Below are 14930 nucleotides of genomic sequence, written 5' to 3'. Positions count from 1 at the left end.
CAGAGTAAATTGTATATACTGTAACAGGTATCCAGAAATAATTGTTTTTTAATAATTCATAACAAAAACTGTACAAATGCATTTATTTGTTCATTTTGAGAGAGAAATTGAAAATCTGTCACCTCACCAGCAGGCAGAACAGTGTTCATTTTGTTCTGGAGTGGCCTGGTGAGAGATGTGATACCTTTGGATTCCAAATGAGTCTGACTGGGATTGACGTGATATGAGGCTTTTCAACAATCTGTAATTATGACCTTTGCTCATGAAGCTACAACGTTCAGCCAATAATGTTCTGTCTGCCAAGTGGATGCTCTGTTGGCACAGGTAAGGGTGTTACTAAGCAACCTGTGCCTCTGCCTGCCCTATCAGTGGCGTGTGGGGTATCTCTGGAGATGTTCCCTCCTACAAATAACGGGTTGAGCCTGCCTCCATAGGCCCCATGACACCCTTGGCAAAACAACAGGTTCATTCAACAGCGCAGAACCACTGCTGACCTCACTGTCTCTTTGTGAAGGGAAAATCCAGAGTTGCATTCTGTGAAATGGCAAATGGTCGACCAGCTGCGAGCAGAGTGCATCTCTGTCTCTAACCTAACACAGGCCTACAGATGAGCGCTGAAGAGCCCACTGCCACACTCTCCTCTGGACAACAGAACATACAAGGGAAACATGGTAAGACTCCAGGCATATATCTATGTCTCTCTCCTTACCCCTATTTACTTTCATTATCACCTTGATACCTTCTCTGTTGCCCTCTGTCTTTAGGCAATCGACTCACTCATTGAGTGTCAACATCACTGATAGCAGATGTTGTTTTCATAATGCCTCTGTCTATTTCCTTTACATGTACTAGCTTTTGTGTGTGTTGTTTAACAACAACTATGATGATTTATTAATGGGTTTTAATAATATATTGTCAATCCTCATAATGTATTTCAAGTACATGTACATTGTGTACTTTTTCCTAATGTACATGTATTATCTACTAGACAGCTAGAGGATAACTTAAAGAGACATATATGCATACAGTGCATGTGTTAACATACTGCTGTTGATTCTAGGGGTAAATTACAATGTTTAAGCATCATGTTGGAGTAGATGGTTTTTAGAATGGATTTGTAAATATATAATGCCATCCTATTTTCCCACAATATCTCATTGCTTGAGCTAGAAATACCCTGTAGTATTTAACATTTTTGGTTTTAATTATGTCTTGCAATAGAAAACAATTGTAGGTAGTCTGATTCACCTGCATGTGAAATACCTTCTGCATAGGTCTGGTACTGTGTAGAGTAAATTTGATTTATGTATTTTATTTAACCTTTATTTAACTAGGCAAGTCAGTTAAGAACAAACCCTTATTTACAATGACAGCCTTTCCAGGCCAAACCCTAACCCGGACGACGCTGGGCCAATTGTGCGCCGCCCTATAGGACTCCCAATCACAGCCAGTTGTGATACAGCCTGGAATCTAACCAGAGTCTGTAGTGACGCTTCTAGCACTGAGATGCAGTACCTTAGACCATTGCGCCACTCGGGAGCCCCAAATCCATATGTCTGCAGCCCAAGTATGACACATTGGCTGGGATTCTCACATATGGCTATGAATGATACATTGTGCTTCAGTTCACACACCTGGACACCTGTGACATTATCTACGCACCGTTACACACCTGCCATTCAAATTCCATACACCTGGACAAACCCTCCGGAGATCTCTTGTTTCACAGTCATCCTAATTAAATATGTTTGATAAAGGGGATGAATAAGGAGGCGTCCGTGTGTGTAGAAGGGGAGGGGTAGTCAGCCAGGAAGAATAGGTTATCTTCATATCCAGTGTTCCAGAAGACTGATGTGAATAGTGTGTGTTCTATTCATCACATCTGTTGCAGAATCTTGATGGAGATTCATTATCTGTGATTGAGAATCCTGTGGCTGTCAGTCATTCTTTCCAGCCAGAGAAGACAGGAGTGGGAGAGGCCCGAGGAGCTCAGAGTCAGAGGTGCCATGCCTGGCTGAGAGGAATCCATTCTACAAACCACAGTAAGGTCAATGCCTGGGTGGTGCACTGTCTAATAGGGCTGAAACCACAGGCTATCATTAGTTGACAACATTATCCAATTAGTACACAAATAAGGCATGCTATAGAAAGTCTTATCTAATTAGAGTATATAGCAGCATTAAGCTTTAGTACTTTGGTATCTCATGGTCTTAAGTTAAATTTGTACAGTAAACATCTACAACTCACAGCTGCCATGCAGACTTTATATACTGTAAATCAGTTGATTATGACACTGCCTGTGAAATGTTAAGCGTTCATCTTCGTCACTGGTCAAGTTCCCTACATGTGGTATGCTTTGTTCACATCCTTAGTTGTGTGCAAGTTGTAGACTGTGTAATGGCTGTTACATCAGTGTGACAGACAGCTAACATGCCTTTTATCAGTATACCCAGGCCAGTTGATATCTTATCAGTGTCTAATTCAGCTGTTCTCCAGTGTCAGCCAATAGACTGGTGAGACTACTGGCTGCTGTGTGTGCAGTAGGACTTCTGGGAGGCTTAGCAGTCGGAGTGTGGTTCCTAGGTGAGACATCCTTCAAGTGTCAAATCATTGAGTATGAAGAGAATGATGACATGTTCAATGTTCTAATGTTTGTGCAATACAGATTCCTTGCTGTGTTGGATGAAAAACAGAAGTAACCCCACATGTCAGAATATAGAGCACTGTATTTGAATGTTTTACAATGAGTCTGTTATAGCTGATTAACTATGCATGATAATCATGTCTCACACAATGACAGAGCTAGATGAAGAACATCTGTTTTACATCCACTACGACTATAATTCACTCTGCATGTGGTTGTTTCCCTCCCACAGTCAGGTTGTTGTTGAGGCCTACCTCTTCCCAGAGCCCAGCTGGGCTGGGGGACACCAAGGAGACGTCCTTCTGCAACGTGACTGAGGACATCTCTGTGGCTGACCCCAGGAAAGGTCTGTGCCTCAAATAACAGCTTATTCCTATGTAGTGCCCCATAAGCTCCAGTCAAATGTAGTGCACTACATAAGGTACAGTGCCTTGCGAAAGTATTCGGCCCCCTTGAACTTTGCGACCTTTTGCCACATTTCAGGCTTCAAACATAAAGATATAAAACTGTATTCTTTTGTGAAGAATCAACAACAAGTGGGACACAATCATGAAGTGGAACGACATTTATTGGATATTTCAAACTTTTTTAACAAATCAAAAACTGAAAAATTGGGCGTGCAAAATTAATCTTCCTTTACTTTCAGTGTAGCAAACTCTCTCCAGAAGTTCAGTGAGGATCTCTGAATGATCCAATGTTGACCTAAATGACCAATGATGATAAATACAATCCACCTGTGTGTAATCAAGTCTCCGTATAAATGCACCTGCACTGTGATAGTCTCAGAGGTCCGTTAAAAGCGCAGAGAGCATCATTCAGTGATCCTCACTGAACTTCTGGAGAGAGTTTGTTGCAGCTCGTCCAGTCCCTAGCTGCAGCGAACTGAAAAGATGAGCGACCCAGGGATGTGTGTGCCTTGGGGACTTTTAACAGAATGTGACAGGCAGAACAGGTGTTTTATGTAGAGGATGAGAGCTGCAGTAGATTTCTCAGATAGGGGGAGTGAGGCCTAAGAGGCTTTTATAAATAAACATCAACCAGTGGGTCTTGCGACGGGTATACAGAGATGACCAGTTTACAGAAGAGTATCGAGTGCAGTGATGTGTCCTATAAGGAGCATTGGTGGCAAATCTGATGGCCGAATGGTAAAGAACACCAAGCCGCTCGAAAGCACACTTACCTGCTGATCTATAAATTATGTCTCCGTAATCTAGCATGGGTAGGATGGTCATCTGAATCAGGGTTAGTTTGGCAGCTAGGGTGAAAGAGGAGTGATTACGATAGAGGAAACCAAGTCTAGATTTAACTTTAGCCTGCAGCTTTGATGTGTGCTGAGAGAACGACACTGCACCATCTAGCCATACCCCAAGTACTTGTATGAGGTGACTTCCTCAAGCTCAAAACCCTCAGAGGTAGTAATAACACCTGTGGGAAGAGGGGAATTATTTTTACCAAACCACATGACATTTGTTTTGGAGGTGTTCAGAACAAGGTTAAGGGTAGAGAAAGCTTGTTGGACACTAAGAAAACTTTGTTGTAGAGCATTTAACACAAAATCCAGGGAGGGACCAGCTGAGTATAAGACTGTATCATCTGCATATAAATGGATGAGAGAGCTTCCTACTCCCTGAGCTATGTTGTTGATGTAAATTGAGAAAAGCGTGGGGCCTCGGATCGAGCCTTGGGGTACTCCCTTGGTGACGGGCAGTGGCTGAGACAGCAGATTTTCTGACTTTATAGACTGCACTTTTTGATAGAGATAGTTAACAAACCAGGCCAAAGACCCCTCAGAGACACCAATACTCCTTAGCCAGCCCACAAGAATGGAACGGTCTACCATATCAAATGCTTTGGCCACATTAATAAAAAATAGCAGCACAATATTGCTTAGAATCAAGGGTAATGGTGACATCAATGAGGACCTTTAAGGTTGCAGTGACACATCCATAACCTGAGCGGAAACCAAATTGCATACCTGTGAGAATACTATAGACATCAAGAAAGCCAGTCAGTTGATTATTTACAAGTTTTTCTAGCAGGAATATATTTCACTTTTTCTAATGTTTGGTCACTCTAGCAAAAGTCATCAGTCTCTGCTGTTAAACATAGTAGCGGGTCATGTTTTACCCTTAAGACAACACACAAGTTAAAGTAACTAACCTTCTCCTTCAGGACAGCCTGAGTGCACTTATTTCTCATTTTCCTGAACGATAGCCAGTCAGCCTGAGTATGCGTGTGCCGAGCCTTTCGCCAAATGCAATTCTTGAGGTGGAGTAACTCGGCAAGATCACGGTCGAACCAGGGGCTGAACCTGTTTTTAATTATCATTTTCTTTATGGTGGTGTGTTCGTTAAAAACACCACTGAAAATATCAAAAGAAGGTCCAAGTGTCTTCGACAGAGCTGATTCTGTACCATTTTACAAAGGCCAGTTCATGAAGGAAGGCTTGCTCATTGAAGTGTTTTAGCAAGCATCTATGACAAATCAGGACAGGTTGTTTCACTGAGCAGCCATTATGAACACAGGCTGTAAAACAGTGATCAAGGTCATTAGAGAAAAACTAGACTGACACCTATCAGGATTATTTGTGAGTATAACATCGAGGAGAGTAGCCTTTTCTGGGTGTTTGGAGTCATACCTTGTGGTAATAATCTGAGAAAGATTTAGGGAGTCCCATTGCTTTAGGACTTGGTCAGGTGTTATTTGTATGTCCCAGTTTAGGGAACATAGCAGGATAAATTCAGACTTCAAATCAAAATCAAATCAAATGTTATTTGTCACATACACATGGTTAGCAGATGTTAATGTGAGTGTAGCGAAATGTTTGTGTTTCTAGTTCCGACAATGCAGTAATAACCAACGAGTAATCTAACCTAACAATTTCACAACAACTACCTTATACACACAAGTGTAAAGGGATGAATAATATGTACATAAAGATATATGAATGAGTGATGGTACAGAACAGCATAGGCAAGATTCAGTAGATGGTATCGAGTACAGTATATACATATGAGATGAGTAATGTAGGGTATGTAAACATATAAAAGTGGCATTGTTTAAAGTGGCTACTGATACATGTATTACATAAAGATGGCACGTTGCAGTAAATGGTATAGAGTACAGTATATACATATGAGATGTAGGGTAATGTAGGGTATGTAAACATTATATTAAGTGGCATTGTTTAAAGTGGCTAGTGATACATTTTTTACATACATTTTTCCATTATTAAAGTGGCTGGAGTATGTTGGCAGCAGCCACTCAATGTTAGTGGTGGCTGTCTAACAGTCTGATGGCCTTGAGATAGAAGCTGTTTTTCAGTCTCTCGGTCACTGCTTTGATGCACCTGTACTGACCTCGCCTTCTGGATGATAACGGGGTGAACAGGCAGTGGCTCGGGTGGTTGTTGTACTTGATGATCTTTATGGCCTTCCTGTGACATCGGGTGGTGTACGTGTCCTGGAGAGCAGGTAGTTTGCCCCCGGTGATGCGTTGTGCAGACCTCACTACCCTCTGGAGAGCCTTACGGTTGCGAGCGGAGCAGTTGCCGTACCAGGCGGTGATACAGCCCGACAGGATGCTCTCAATTGTGCATCTATAGAAGTTTGTGAGTGCTTTTGGTGACCGAATTTCTTCAGCCTCCTGAGGTTGAAGAGGCGTTGCTGCACCTTCTTCACCACGCTGTCTGTGTGGGTGGACCAATTCAGTTTGTCCGTGATGTGTACGCCGAGGAACTTAAAACTGACTACCCTCTCCACTACTGTCCCGTCGATGAGGATAGGGGAGTGCTCCCTCTGCTGTTTCCTGAAGTCCACGATCATCTCCTTTGTTTTGTTGACGTTGAGTGTGAGGTTATTTTCCTGACACCACACTCTGAGGGCCCTCACCTCCTCCCTGTAGGCCGTCTCGTCACTGTTGGTAATCAAGCCTACCACTGTAGTGTTGTCTGCAAACTTGATGGTTGAGTTGGAGGCGTGCATGGCCACACAGTCGTGGGTGAACAGGGAGTACAGGAGAGGGCTCAGAACGCACCCTTGTGGGGCCCCAGTGTTGAGGATCAGCGGGGTGGAGATGTTGTTACCTACCCTCACCACCTGGGGGCGGCCCGTCAGGAAGTCCAGTACCTAGTTGCACATGGTGGGGTCCAGACCCAGGGTCTCGAGCTTGATGACGAGTTTGGAGGGTACTATGGTGTTAAATGCTGAGCTGTAGTTGATAAACAGCATTCTCACATAGGTATTCCTCTTGTCCAGATGGGTTAGGGCAGTGTGCAGTGTGGTTGCGATTGCGTCATCTGTGGACCTATTAGGGCGGTAAGCAAATTGGAGTGGGTCTAGGGTATCAGGTAGGTTGGAGGTGATATGGTCCCTGACTAGTCTCTCAAAGCACTTTATGATGGCGGAAGTGAGTGCTACGGGGCGGAAGTCGTTTAGCTCAGTTACCTTAGCTTTCTTGGGAACAGGAACAATGGTGGCCCTCTTGAAGCATGTGGGAACAGCAGACTGGGATAAGGATTGATTGAATATGTCCGTAAACACACCAGCTAGCTGGTCTGCGCATGCTCTGAGGACGCGGCTGGGGATGCCCTCTAGGCCTGCAGCCTTGCGAGGGTTAACACGTTTAAATGTTTTACTCACGTCGGCTGCAGTGAAGGAGAGCCCGCAGCTTTTGGTAGCGGGCCGTGTCAGTGGCACTGTATTGTCCTCAAAGCGAGCAAAGAAGTTATTTAGTCTGTCTGGGAGCAAGACATCCTGGTCTGCGATGGGGCTGGTTTTCTTTTGTAATCCGTGTTTAACTGTAGACCCTGCCACATACCTCTTGTGTCTGAGCCGTTGAATTGCAACTCTACTTTATCTCTATACTGATGCTTAGCTTGTTTGATTGCCTTGCGGAGGGAATAGCAACACAATTAGTATTCGGTCATGTTCCCGGTCACCTTGCCCTGGTTAAAAGCAGTGGTTTGCGCTATCAGTTTCGTGCTAATGCCGCCATCAATCCACGGTTTCTGGTTTGGGAATGTTTTAATTGTTGCTGTGGGTACGACATCACCGATGCACTTAATAATAAACTCGCTCATCGAATCAACGTATTCGTCAATGTTGTTGTTTCACGCAATGCAGAACATATCCCAATCCACACGATCGAAGCAATCTTGAAGCGAGGAATCAGATTGGTCGGACCAGCGTTGAACAGACCTGAGCGCGGGAGCTTCCTGTTTTAGTCTCTGTGTGGCCAGGAGAGAGCTTAGGGCAGGTAGGGTACAGGCCAGTGCTGATGGAGGATAATAGCACCCAGCAACAGTAAACAAAGAGCTATTTGAAAGTTTAAAGCTTAAAACCAGCAAATCAAATTGTTTGGGGACAGACTTGATGGAGACACCCGAGCACTGAAGGTGATCCTTGGTATAGATTGCAACTCTCCCACCTTAAGAAGAGCTGTCTTTCCGAAAAAGGTTATAACCAGAAAGGTTAACATCAGTATTCAAACACTCTTCCTTAAAACATTTTTGGGATAGGGGGCAGCATTTTCACTTTTGGATGAATAGCGTGCCCAGAGTGAACTGCCTCCGACTCTGTCCCAGATGCTAATATATGCATATTATTATTGGTATTGGATAGAAAACACTCTGACGTTTCTAAAACTGTTGGAATGATGTCTGTGAGTATGACAGAACTCATATGGCAGGCGAAAACCTGAGAAAAATCCAACCAGGAAGTGGGACATCTGAGGTTTGTAGTTTTTCAAAGCTTGGCCTACCGAATTGACATTGAGATATGGATGAGGTTGCACTTCCTAGGGCTTCCACTAGATGTCAACCGTCTTTTGAAACTTGAATGAGGATTCTACTATAAAGGAGGGGCTCATGAGACCTCTTTGAGTCAGTGGTCTGGCAGAGAGCCTTGGTCTCATGACGCGCGCTCCCGACAGAGTTACCTCTCATTCCAGTGCTTCTCTGAAGTCAAAGGAATTCTCCGGTTGGAACATTATTGATGTTTTATGTTAAAAACATCCTAACGATTGATTCCATACATCGTTTGGCATGTTTCTAAAGGACTGTAACGGAACTTTTTGAGTTTTTGTCTGGATGAAGTGCCTGCACCTCGGATTACAGGGCTGAACACACTAACAACAAGTGGCTATTTGGACATAAATGATAGAACTTTATGGAACAAATCAGTAATTTATTGTTGAACTGGGATTCCTGGGAGGTACTTCTGATGAAGATCATCAAAGGTAAGTGAATATTTATGGTGATGTTTCTAACTTTGTTGATTCCAAAATGGGGGATATTCCTCTGGCTGTTTTGGGTTCTGAGCGCCGTTCTCAGATTATGCTTTTTCCTTAAAGTTTTTTTGAAATCTGACGCAGCGGTTGCATTAAGGAGAAGTCTTATGTTGTCGAGGGGTTCCTGCGGTAGAAAGGTTAAACACGACTCACACCGTACCTAAACCGGCTGCAAGGCACTATCGTGTGCCATTGTGCGCAAATTGATTTTGTCCCCCCACACCAAACATAATCACGACACGCAGGTTAAAATATAAAAACAATCTCTGAACCAATTATCCCCCCACACCAAACATAATCACGACACGCAGGTTAAAATATAAAAACAATCTCTGAACCAATTATATGAATTTGGGGACCGGTCGAAAAGCATGAAACATTTATGGCAATTCAGCTAGCTAGCTTGCAGTTGCTAGCTAATGTGTCCTATTTAGCTAGCTTGCTGTTGCAAGCAAATGTTTCCTGGGATATAAACGATGAGTTGTTATTTTACCTGAAATGCACAAGGTCCTCTACTCCGACAATTAATCAACACATAAAACGGTCAAATGAATCATTTCTAGTCATCTCTCCTCCTTTCAGGCTTGTTCTTCTTCGGACTTTATATGGCGATTGGCATCTAACTTTCATAGTTACCACGACGACCAACCAAACTCAGTTCATCACCCCCGGTTTCAATCACCCCCGGTGGGTATAACCAATAAGGAGATGGCAAGTGGGTATCTGCTTCTATAAACCAATGAGGTGATGGGAGAGGCAGGACTTGCACCATGATCAGTGTCACAAATAGAACTTCTATTTTAGCCCTTGGCAACGCAGACACTCGTTGGCGCAGGTGGCAATGTGGGTGCAATAATTGAATAACGTTTGTTTAAATTTATTTTGCAACGCTCGACAGATTAGCAGTGTGGTCAGCATGTTAGCCCTTGGCAACGCAGACGCTTGTTGGCATGTGTGAGCAGTGTGGGTGCAATAATTTAATAACATGTATGTTTAAATTTATTTTGCAACGCTCAGGCACGCGACGCAAGCGTTGTGGTCAGCATCTCAGTAATAACCAACACATCTGGATTGGAGCTGTGTAATATAAACCATATGTGTTTATATAACAGCTAAAATTGTCTTTATAACAGTACATATGTTAATTCATAAATTCTTTAACAACTTCTACATGGTCACAGTCAGTGGAAAGGAGTGGAGGCTGTCTATCGACCGACATCAAAACATGAAATAATGATCTGTTTATATTGACTACATTATTTATTGGATATAAGCTGCTTAACATTTCCCTCTCAAACAAGACCACAGTTCATTACTGTTGATCTAGTTGGTCTCTGGAGGGATTATTTTCTATCAATCAGGTTCAGTGTTTTACAGAATCAGCCCGGAGAACTCTCTCCTGGAGATCCAGCTAGAGAAGGTGCCCACCTGGCTGCCTGTGTGCTATGAGAGATGGAACTCTTCCCTGGGGACCCTGGTCTGCCGCCAGCTGGGATATCTAAGGCTAGTCTACTAAGACCATTTTCTTACTACATAGCCCAAGCATCTTGGGAACATACTAGGCTATTCACCTAACCATAAGGCTGATTGCTCCCAGTTAATGATGGATTATTTAATGCTCTGTTAATACCTCGTTTATAGGCTTGCCTTATGCCCCATAGATCAGACATGACTTTTTAAAAGGAACACTCCCATCTTGCCTGCTTTTATAGAAGATATAACTGATTTATTTTCTTTTCAGACTGACCAAGCAAAAGGGGGTGAACTTAACCGACATCGGACCAAACTACACAGATGGCTTTATACAGATTACCTCCGAACACAATAGCAGCCTGGAAAATATATGGCAGTTAAGGTATGGCAGCTGTCTGAGGAGATAATGCATTACCTAATGATGCAGAAAAAATGGATGTGCTATAACAAAGTTATCAAGGTTTTCTAATGTACCTACTTGTTTTTATTTAGGGGGAGTTGCGTCACAGGGAAGGTTATAGCTTTGAAATGTTTTGGTAAGTTTCTGCAGGGTACTAACAACACTAACATAATAGTGGATTAACTACATTGTACATTTGTGCATCTCACACACCGGTAGGACCCAATGACCTTCATATGACCTCTCAGTCATGACTTCATAGTGCTACACATTGGTAGGAAATCCTTCTCTTCCCATGACATAGACTGACCAGGTGAATCCAGGTGAAAAGTGTGATCCATTATTAATGTCGCTTGTTAAGTCCAATTCAATCAGTGTAGATTAAAGGGAGGAGGGTTAAAGAAGGATTTTTAAGCCTTGAGACAATTGAGACATGGATTGTGTATGTGGGTGAATGGGCAAGACAAAATATTTAAGTGCCTTTGAACAGGGAATGTTAGTAGGTGCCAGGCGCACGGGTTTGAGCATGTCAAGAACTGCAACACTGCTGGGTTTTTCACTCTCAATAGTTTCCTGTGTGTATCAAGAATGGTCCACCACCCAACGGACATCCAGCCAACTTGACACAACAGAAGGAAGCATTGGAGTCAACATGGGCCAGCATCCCTGTGGAACGCTTTCGACACTTTCGAGTCCATGCCCTGACGAATTGAGGCTGTTCTGATGGCAAAAGGGGGTGCAAGTCAATATTAAAAAGCTACTCCTAATGTTTTGTACACTCAGTATATACTGTACGGTGATGAGTTATCTCAATACAAGTACGTAAAGTGATCTGGGTAAAATATGTTCTTCACCATTCGGCCATCAGATTTGCCACCAATGCTCCTTACAAGACACATCACTGCAGTCTATACTCTTCTGTAAACTGGTCACCTCTGTATACCCGTCGCAAGACCCACTGGTTGATGCTTATTTATAAAACCCTCTTAGGCCTCACTCCCCCTATCTGAGATATCTACTGCAGCTCTCATCCTCGACATACAACACCTGTTCTGCCCGTCACATTCTGTTAAAAGTCCCCAAGGCACACACATCCCTGGGTCGCTCATCTTTTCAGTTCGCTGCAGCTAGGGACTGGACGAGCTGCAACAAACACTCAAACGGAACAGTTTTATCTCAATCTCTTCATTCAAAGACTCAATCATGGACACTCTTACTGACAGTTGTGGCTGCTTTCTGTGATGTATTGGTGTCTCTACCTTTTTGCCCTTTGTGCTGTTGTCTGTGCCCAATAATGTTTGTACCCTGTGCTGCTGCCATATTGTGTTGCTACCATGTTGTTTTCATGTTGTGTTGCTACCATGCTGTGTTGTCATGTGTTGCTGCCATGCTATGTTGTTGTCTTAGGTCTCTCTTTATGTAGTGTTGTGTTGTCTCTCTTGTTGTGATGTGTGTTTTGTCCTATATTTTTATTTAATTTAGTTTTAAATTTTAATCCCAGCCCCTGTCCCTGCAGGAGGCCTTTTGCCTTTTGGTAGGCCGTCATTGTAAATAAGAATTTGTTCTTAACTGACTTGCCTAGTTAAATAAAGGTTCAATAAATATAATTTTTAAAATGCCTTCATATTTGTTTCCTGTGCCTGTGTAGAGTGTGGGACCCGGGCTAAGCTGCCCAGGATAATTGGGGGAGTTGAGGCTACCCTGGGAAGGTGGCCCTGGCAAGTCAGTCTCTACTACAGCAACAGACACACCTGTGGAGGCACCATCATCACCAGCCAATGGGTGGTCACAGCAGCCCACTGTGTGCACAAGTAAGACCCCCAAGGACCCCTCGGGATAAGAGGTTAGATGTTTGAGGTCAAAGGTCACTGACTCATGACAGTTGTAGTGATGACTAGGGACAGTAATAGCTCTCACTTTATTTTGCTCAAAGTCAGTTATACTTTATGCAATTGAGAATTGGAGAGCCATCTATTCGATATAAATTGCTTTGTGTCTTTTTTTTCACATTCCAGCTATAGGCTACCACAGGTGTCCAGTTGGGTGGTCTACGCTGGTATTGTCACACGCAGTTCAGCTAAAATGTCTCAGTACATTGGATATCCAGTGGAAAAGATCCTCTACAACAAGAACTACAATCCCAGGAGCCACGACAATGACATTGCTCTGATGAAACTGCGAACCCCACTGAATTTCTCAGGTGACAGGGAACTTGATTGCTTCTGTTTTGAATGCACCACATAGTCCTTTGGCTGACTGGAACACTCAACTATATTATTACAGCAATCAGTTCCAAACCATGTTCCAATATTACTGAAATGATCTTCAAAATTACCTACACTGTTTTCTAATATTCTTAATATTCTCTTAAATTGTATTGTTTAGATACCATCAGGCCTATCTGTCTGCCACAGTACGAGCGTGATCTTCCAGGAGGAACACAGTGCTGGATCTCCGGCTGGGGCTACACTCAACCGGATGATGGTAGGACTATGTTAAATCAATAATAGAACTTAAATAGAATAATTTAATGTATCTCTATCATAGCACAAAGTTAGTCACGTCCTAAAAATAAGAGGTATATTTACATTAGTTTGACTTTCTTTGACAGCTCTCATCCCTGCCACGCTAAAAGAAGCTCCGGTTCCACTGATAAGCACCAAGAAATGCAACAGTTCCTGCATGTACAATGGAGAGATCACCCCCCGCATGCTCTGTGCTGGATACACCGAGGGAAAAGTGGATGCATGTCAGGTTAGTTCATAAAACATACCTGAGTTCTTCCTCCTGTGGCTTGTTTTATGAAGAGATTTACCAAAGGTCAGAGAGTTGTTTCTTACAATAGTAGAATTGGTTCTTGATAATGAGAATATTTTCCCCCAGGTGTCCCCATTACAGTTCTGAATTATCAAAGACAAATCTCATTAGGCATGCTGGCACACCAGCTTTATTCCTAGGCCCAACCGATCAGTTGAGCTCAGGTTTCAGTATTTCACAATATCCCCTAAATCACTGTGACTTAACAATATCTCAAACCCTAGCAATCAGTGTGGTGGTCTGGTAACCAGTGTGATTGACAGCAGCTCCTGTCCTCTTCCCAGGGGGACAGTGGGGGTCCTCTGGTCTGTCAAATTGACAACGTGTGGAGACTGGTGGGGGTGGTGAGCTGGGGTACAGGCTGCGCTGAGCCCAACCACCCCGGAGTCTACACCAAGGTGGCCGAGTTCCTCGGCTGGATCTACGACATGATTGAGGTAAACGTACACTAACTCTTCGTTGCATAGGCCTACGTGTTGATTTTCTACATATCAGGAACACATCTGCTGTGCACTTCTGTTTCTCCTCTTGAAATTGCATAATACTGTATGTTACATTTTATTTTTCCATCCGCAGAGCTACTGAAGAGGAAGAGGAATAAGACATGTATGACCAGAACAGGCCTAGAACAAACTGAAACATAAGATGCTCCTGACATTCTTCCTCCTGTATTATATCTGTCATTTTACCTCCTTATAATGGCCATGTTTATTGCAGAAATGCACACATTATTTAGGAAATAATTTTATACTATTTGTTTGTCATACATTTTATTTTAGCACCTGAATGAGAACATATTTATATCATATATTTGTCTTGTAATGAAAATAAATTATGCTTCATATCTAAACATGTCATTTGTTTCTCTGGTGTGATGAAACAGGTTTATGTGTCTGGGCCATCATGTCTGAAGGATGCAGACACTGTTCACCTCTGAGTGCAAAGTAGTAGCACCTCTCTCCTGTCAGAAGAGGGCGTGCATGCACCCCTATCATCTATTTTCTATAGTAAAAGAGGACACTCGCGACAAAAGTTGAGTTTGTCAACATTTAGCTGTAACGTTAGAACAAGGGTCGCAAAAACTTGAAGCAAGTTTACTGTGAGTATTTCCATGTGTTTTGTGTTAAAAGGATCACTACTGTTCTCCATCTGATTCACAGCATTCGTACCAAATGGTTTGATTGTATTCAAGGCATTGCTGGCTGGTGTATTGGGTAGCTATTTAGCTACACTACTGTAACGTTAGCTAGCTAACATAAACGTTATTTAACCTAGCAAGGAATTATCTCCATGCTTGTTCATCTATAG

General features: G+C 42.9%; 1 protein-coding gene across 3 annotated transcripts; it reads left to right on the top strand.

The window, feature by feature from the left end:
- The first annotated feature begins 548 nt into the window (after positions 1-548).
- LOC135552961 (transmembrane protease serine 5-like) lies at positions 549-14466 on the top strand. 3 transcript variants are annotated; one of them, XM_064984927.1, is made up of 13 exons: positions 549-671; positions 1942-2042; positions 2497-2583; positions 2877-2990; positions 10300-10435; positions 10674-10787; positions 10898-10941; positions 12454-12616; positions 12821-13005; positions 13191-13289; positions 13417-13559; positions 13907-14059; positions 14199-14466. In XM_064984927.1, coding segments are annotated over exons 2-13 (1248 nt in total). In that variant the 5' UTR covers positions 549-671; positions 1942-2041; the 3' UTR covers positions 14208-14466. The 3 variants fall into 3 exon arrangements, with proteins under 3 accessions (XP_064840999.1, XP_064840998.1, XP_064841000.1); XM_064984926.1 differs by having other exon boundaries at positions 1892-2042; XM_064984928.1 differs by lacking the exons at positions 10300-10435; positions 10674-10787; positions 10898-10941 and having other exon boundaries at positions 1892-2042.
- Positions 14467-14930: the final 464 nt, after the last annotated feature.

Source organism: Oncorhynchus masou, chromosome 13 (assembly GCF_036934945.1).
Source record: "Oncorhynchus masou masou isolate Uvic2021 chromosome 13, UVic_Omas_1.1, whole genome shotgun sequence".
Lineage (NCBI taxonomy): Eukaryota > Metazoa > Chordata > Actinopteri > Salmoniformes > Salmonidae > Oncorhynchus > Oncorhynchus masou.
Note: the sequence above shows the minus strand (reverse complement) of the source record. Positions and strands in the feature narration are given on the sequence as shown.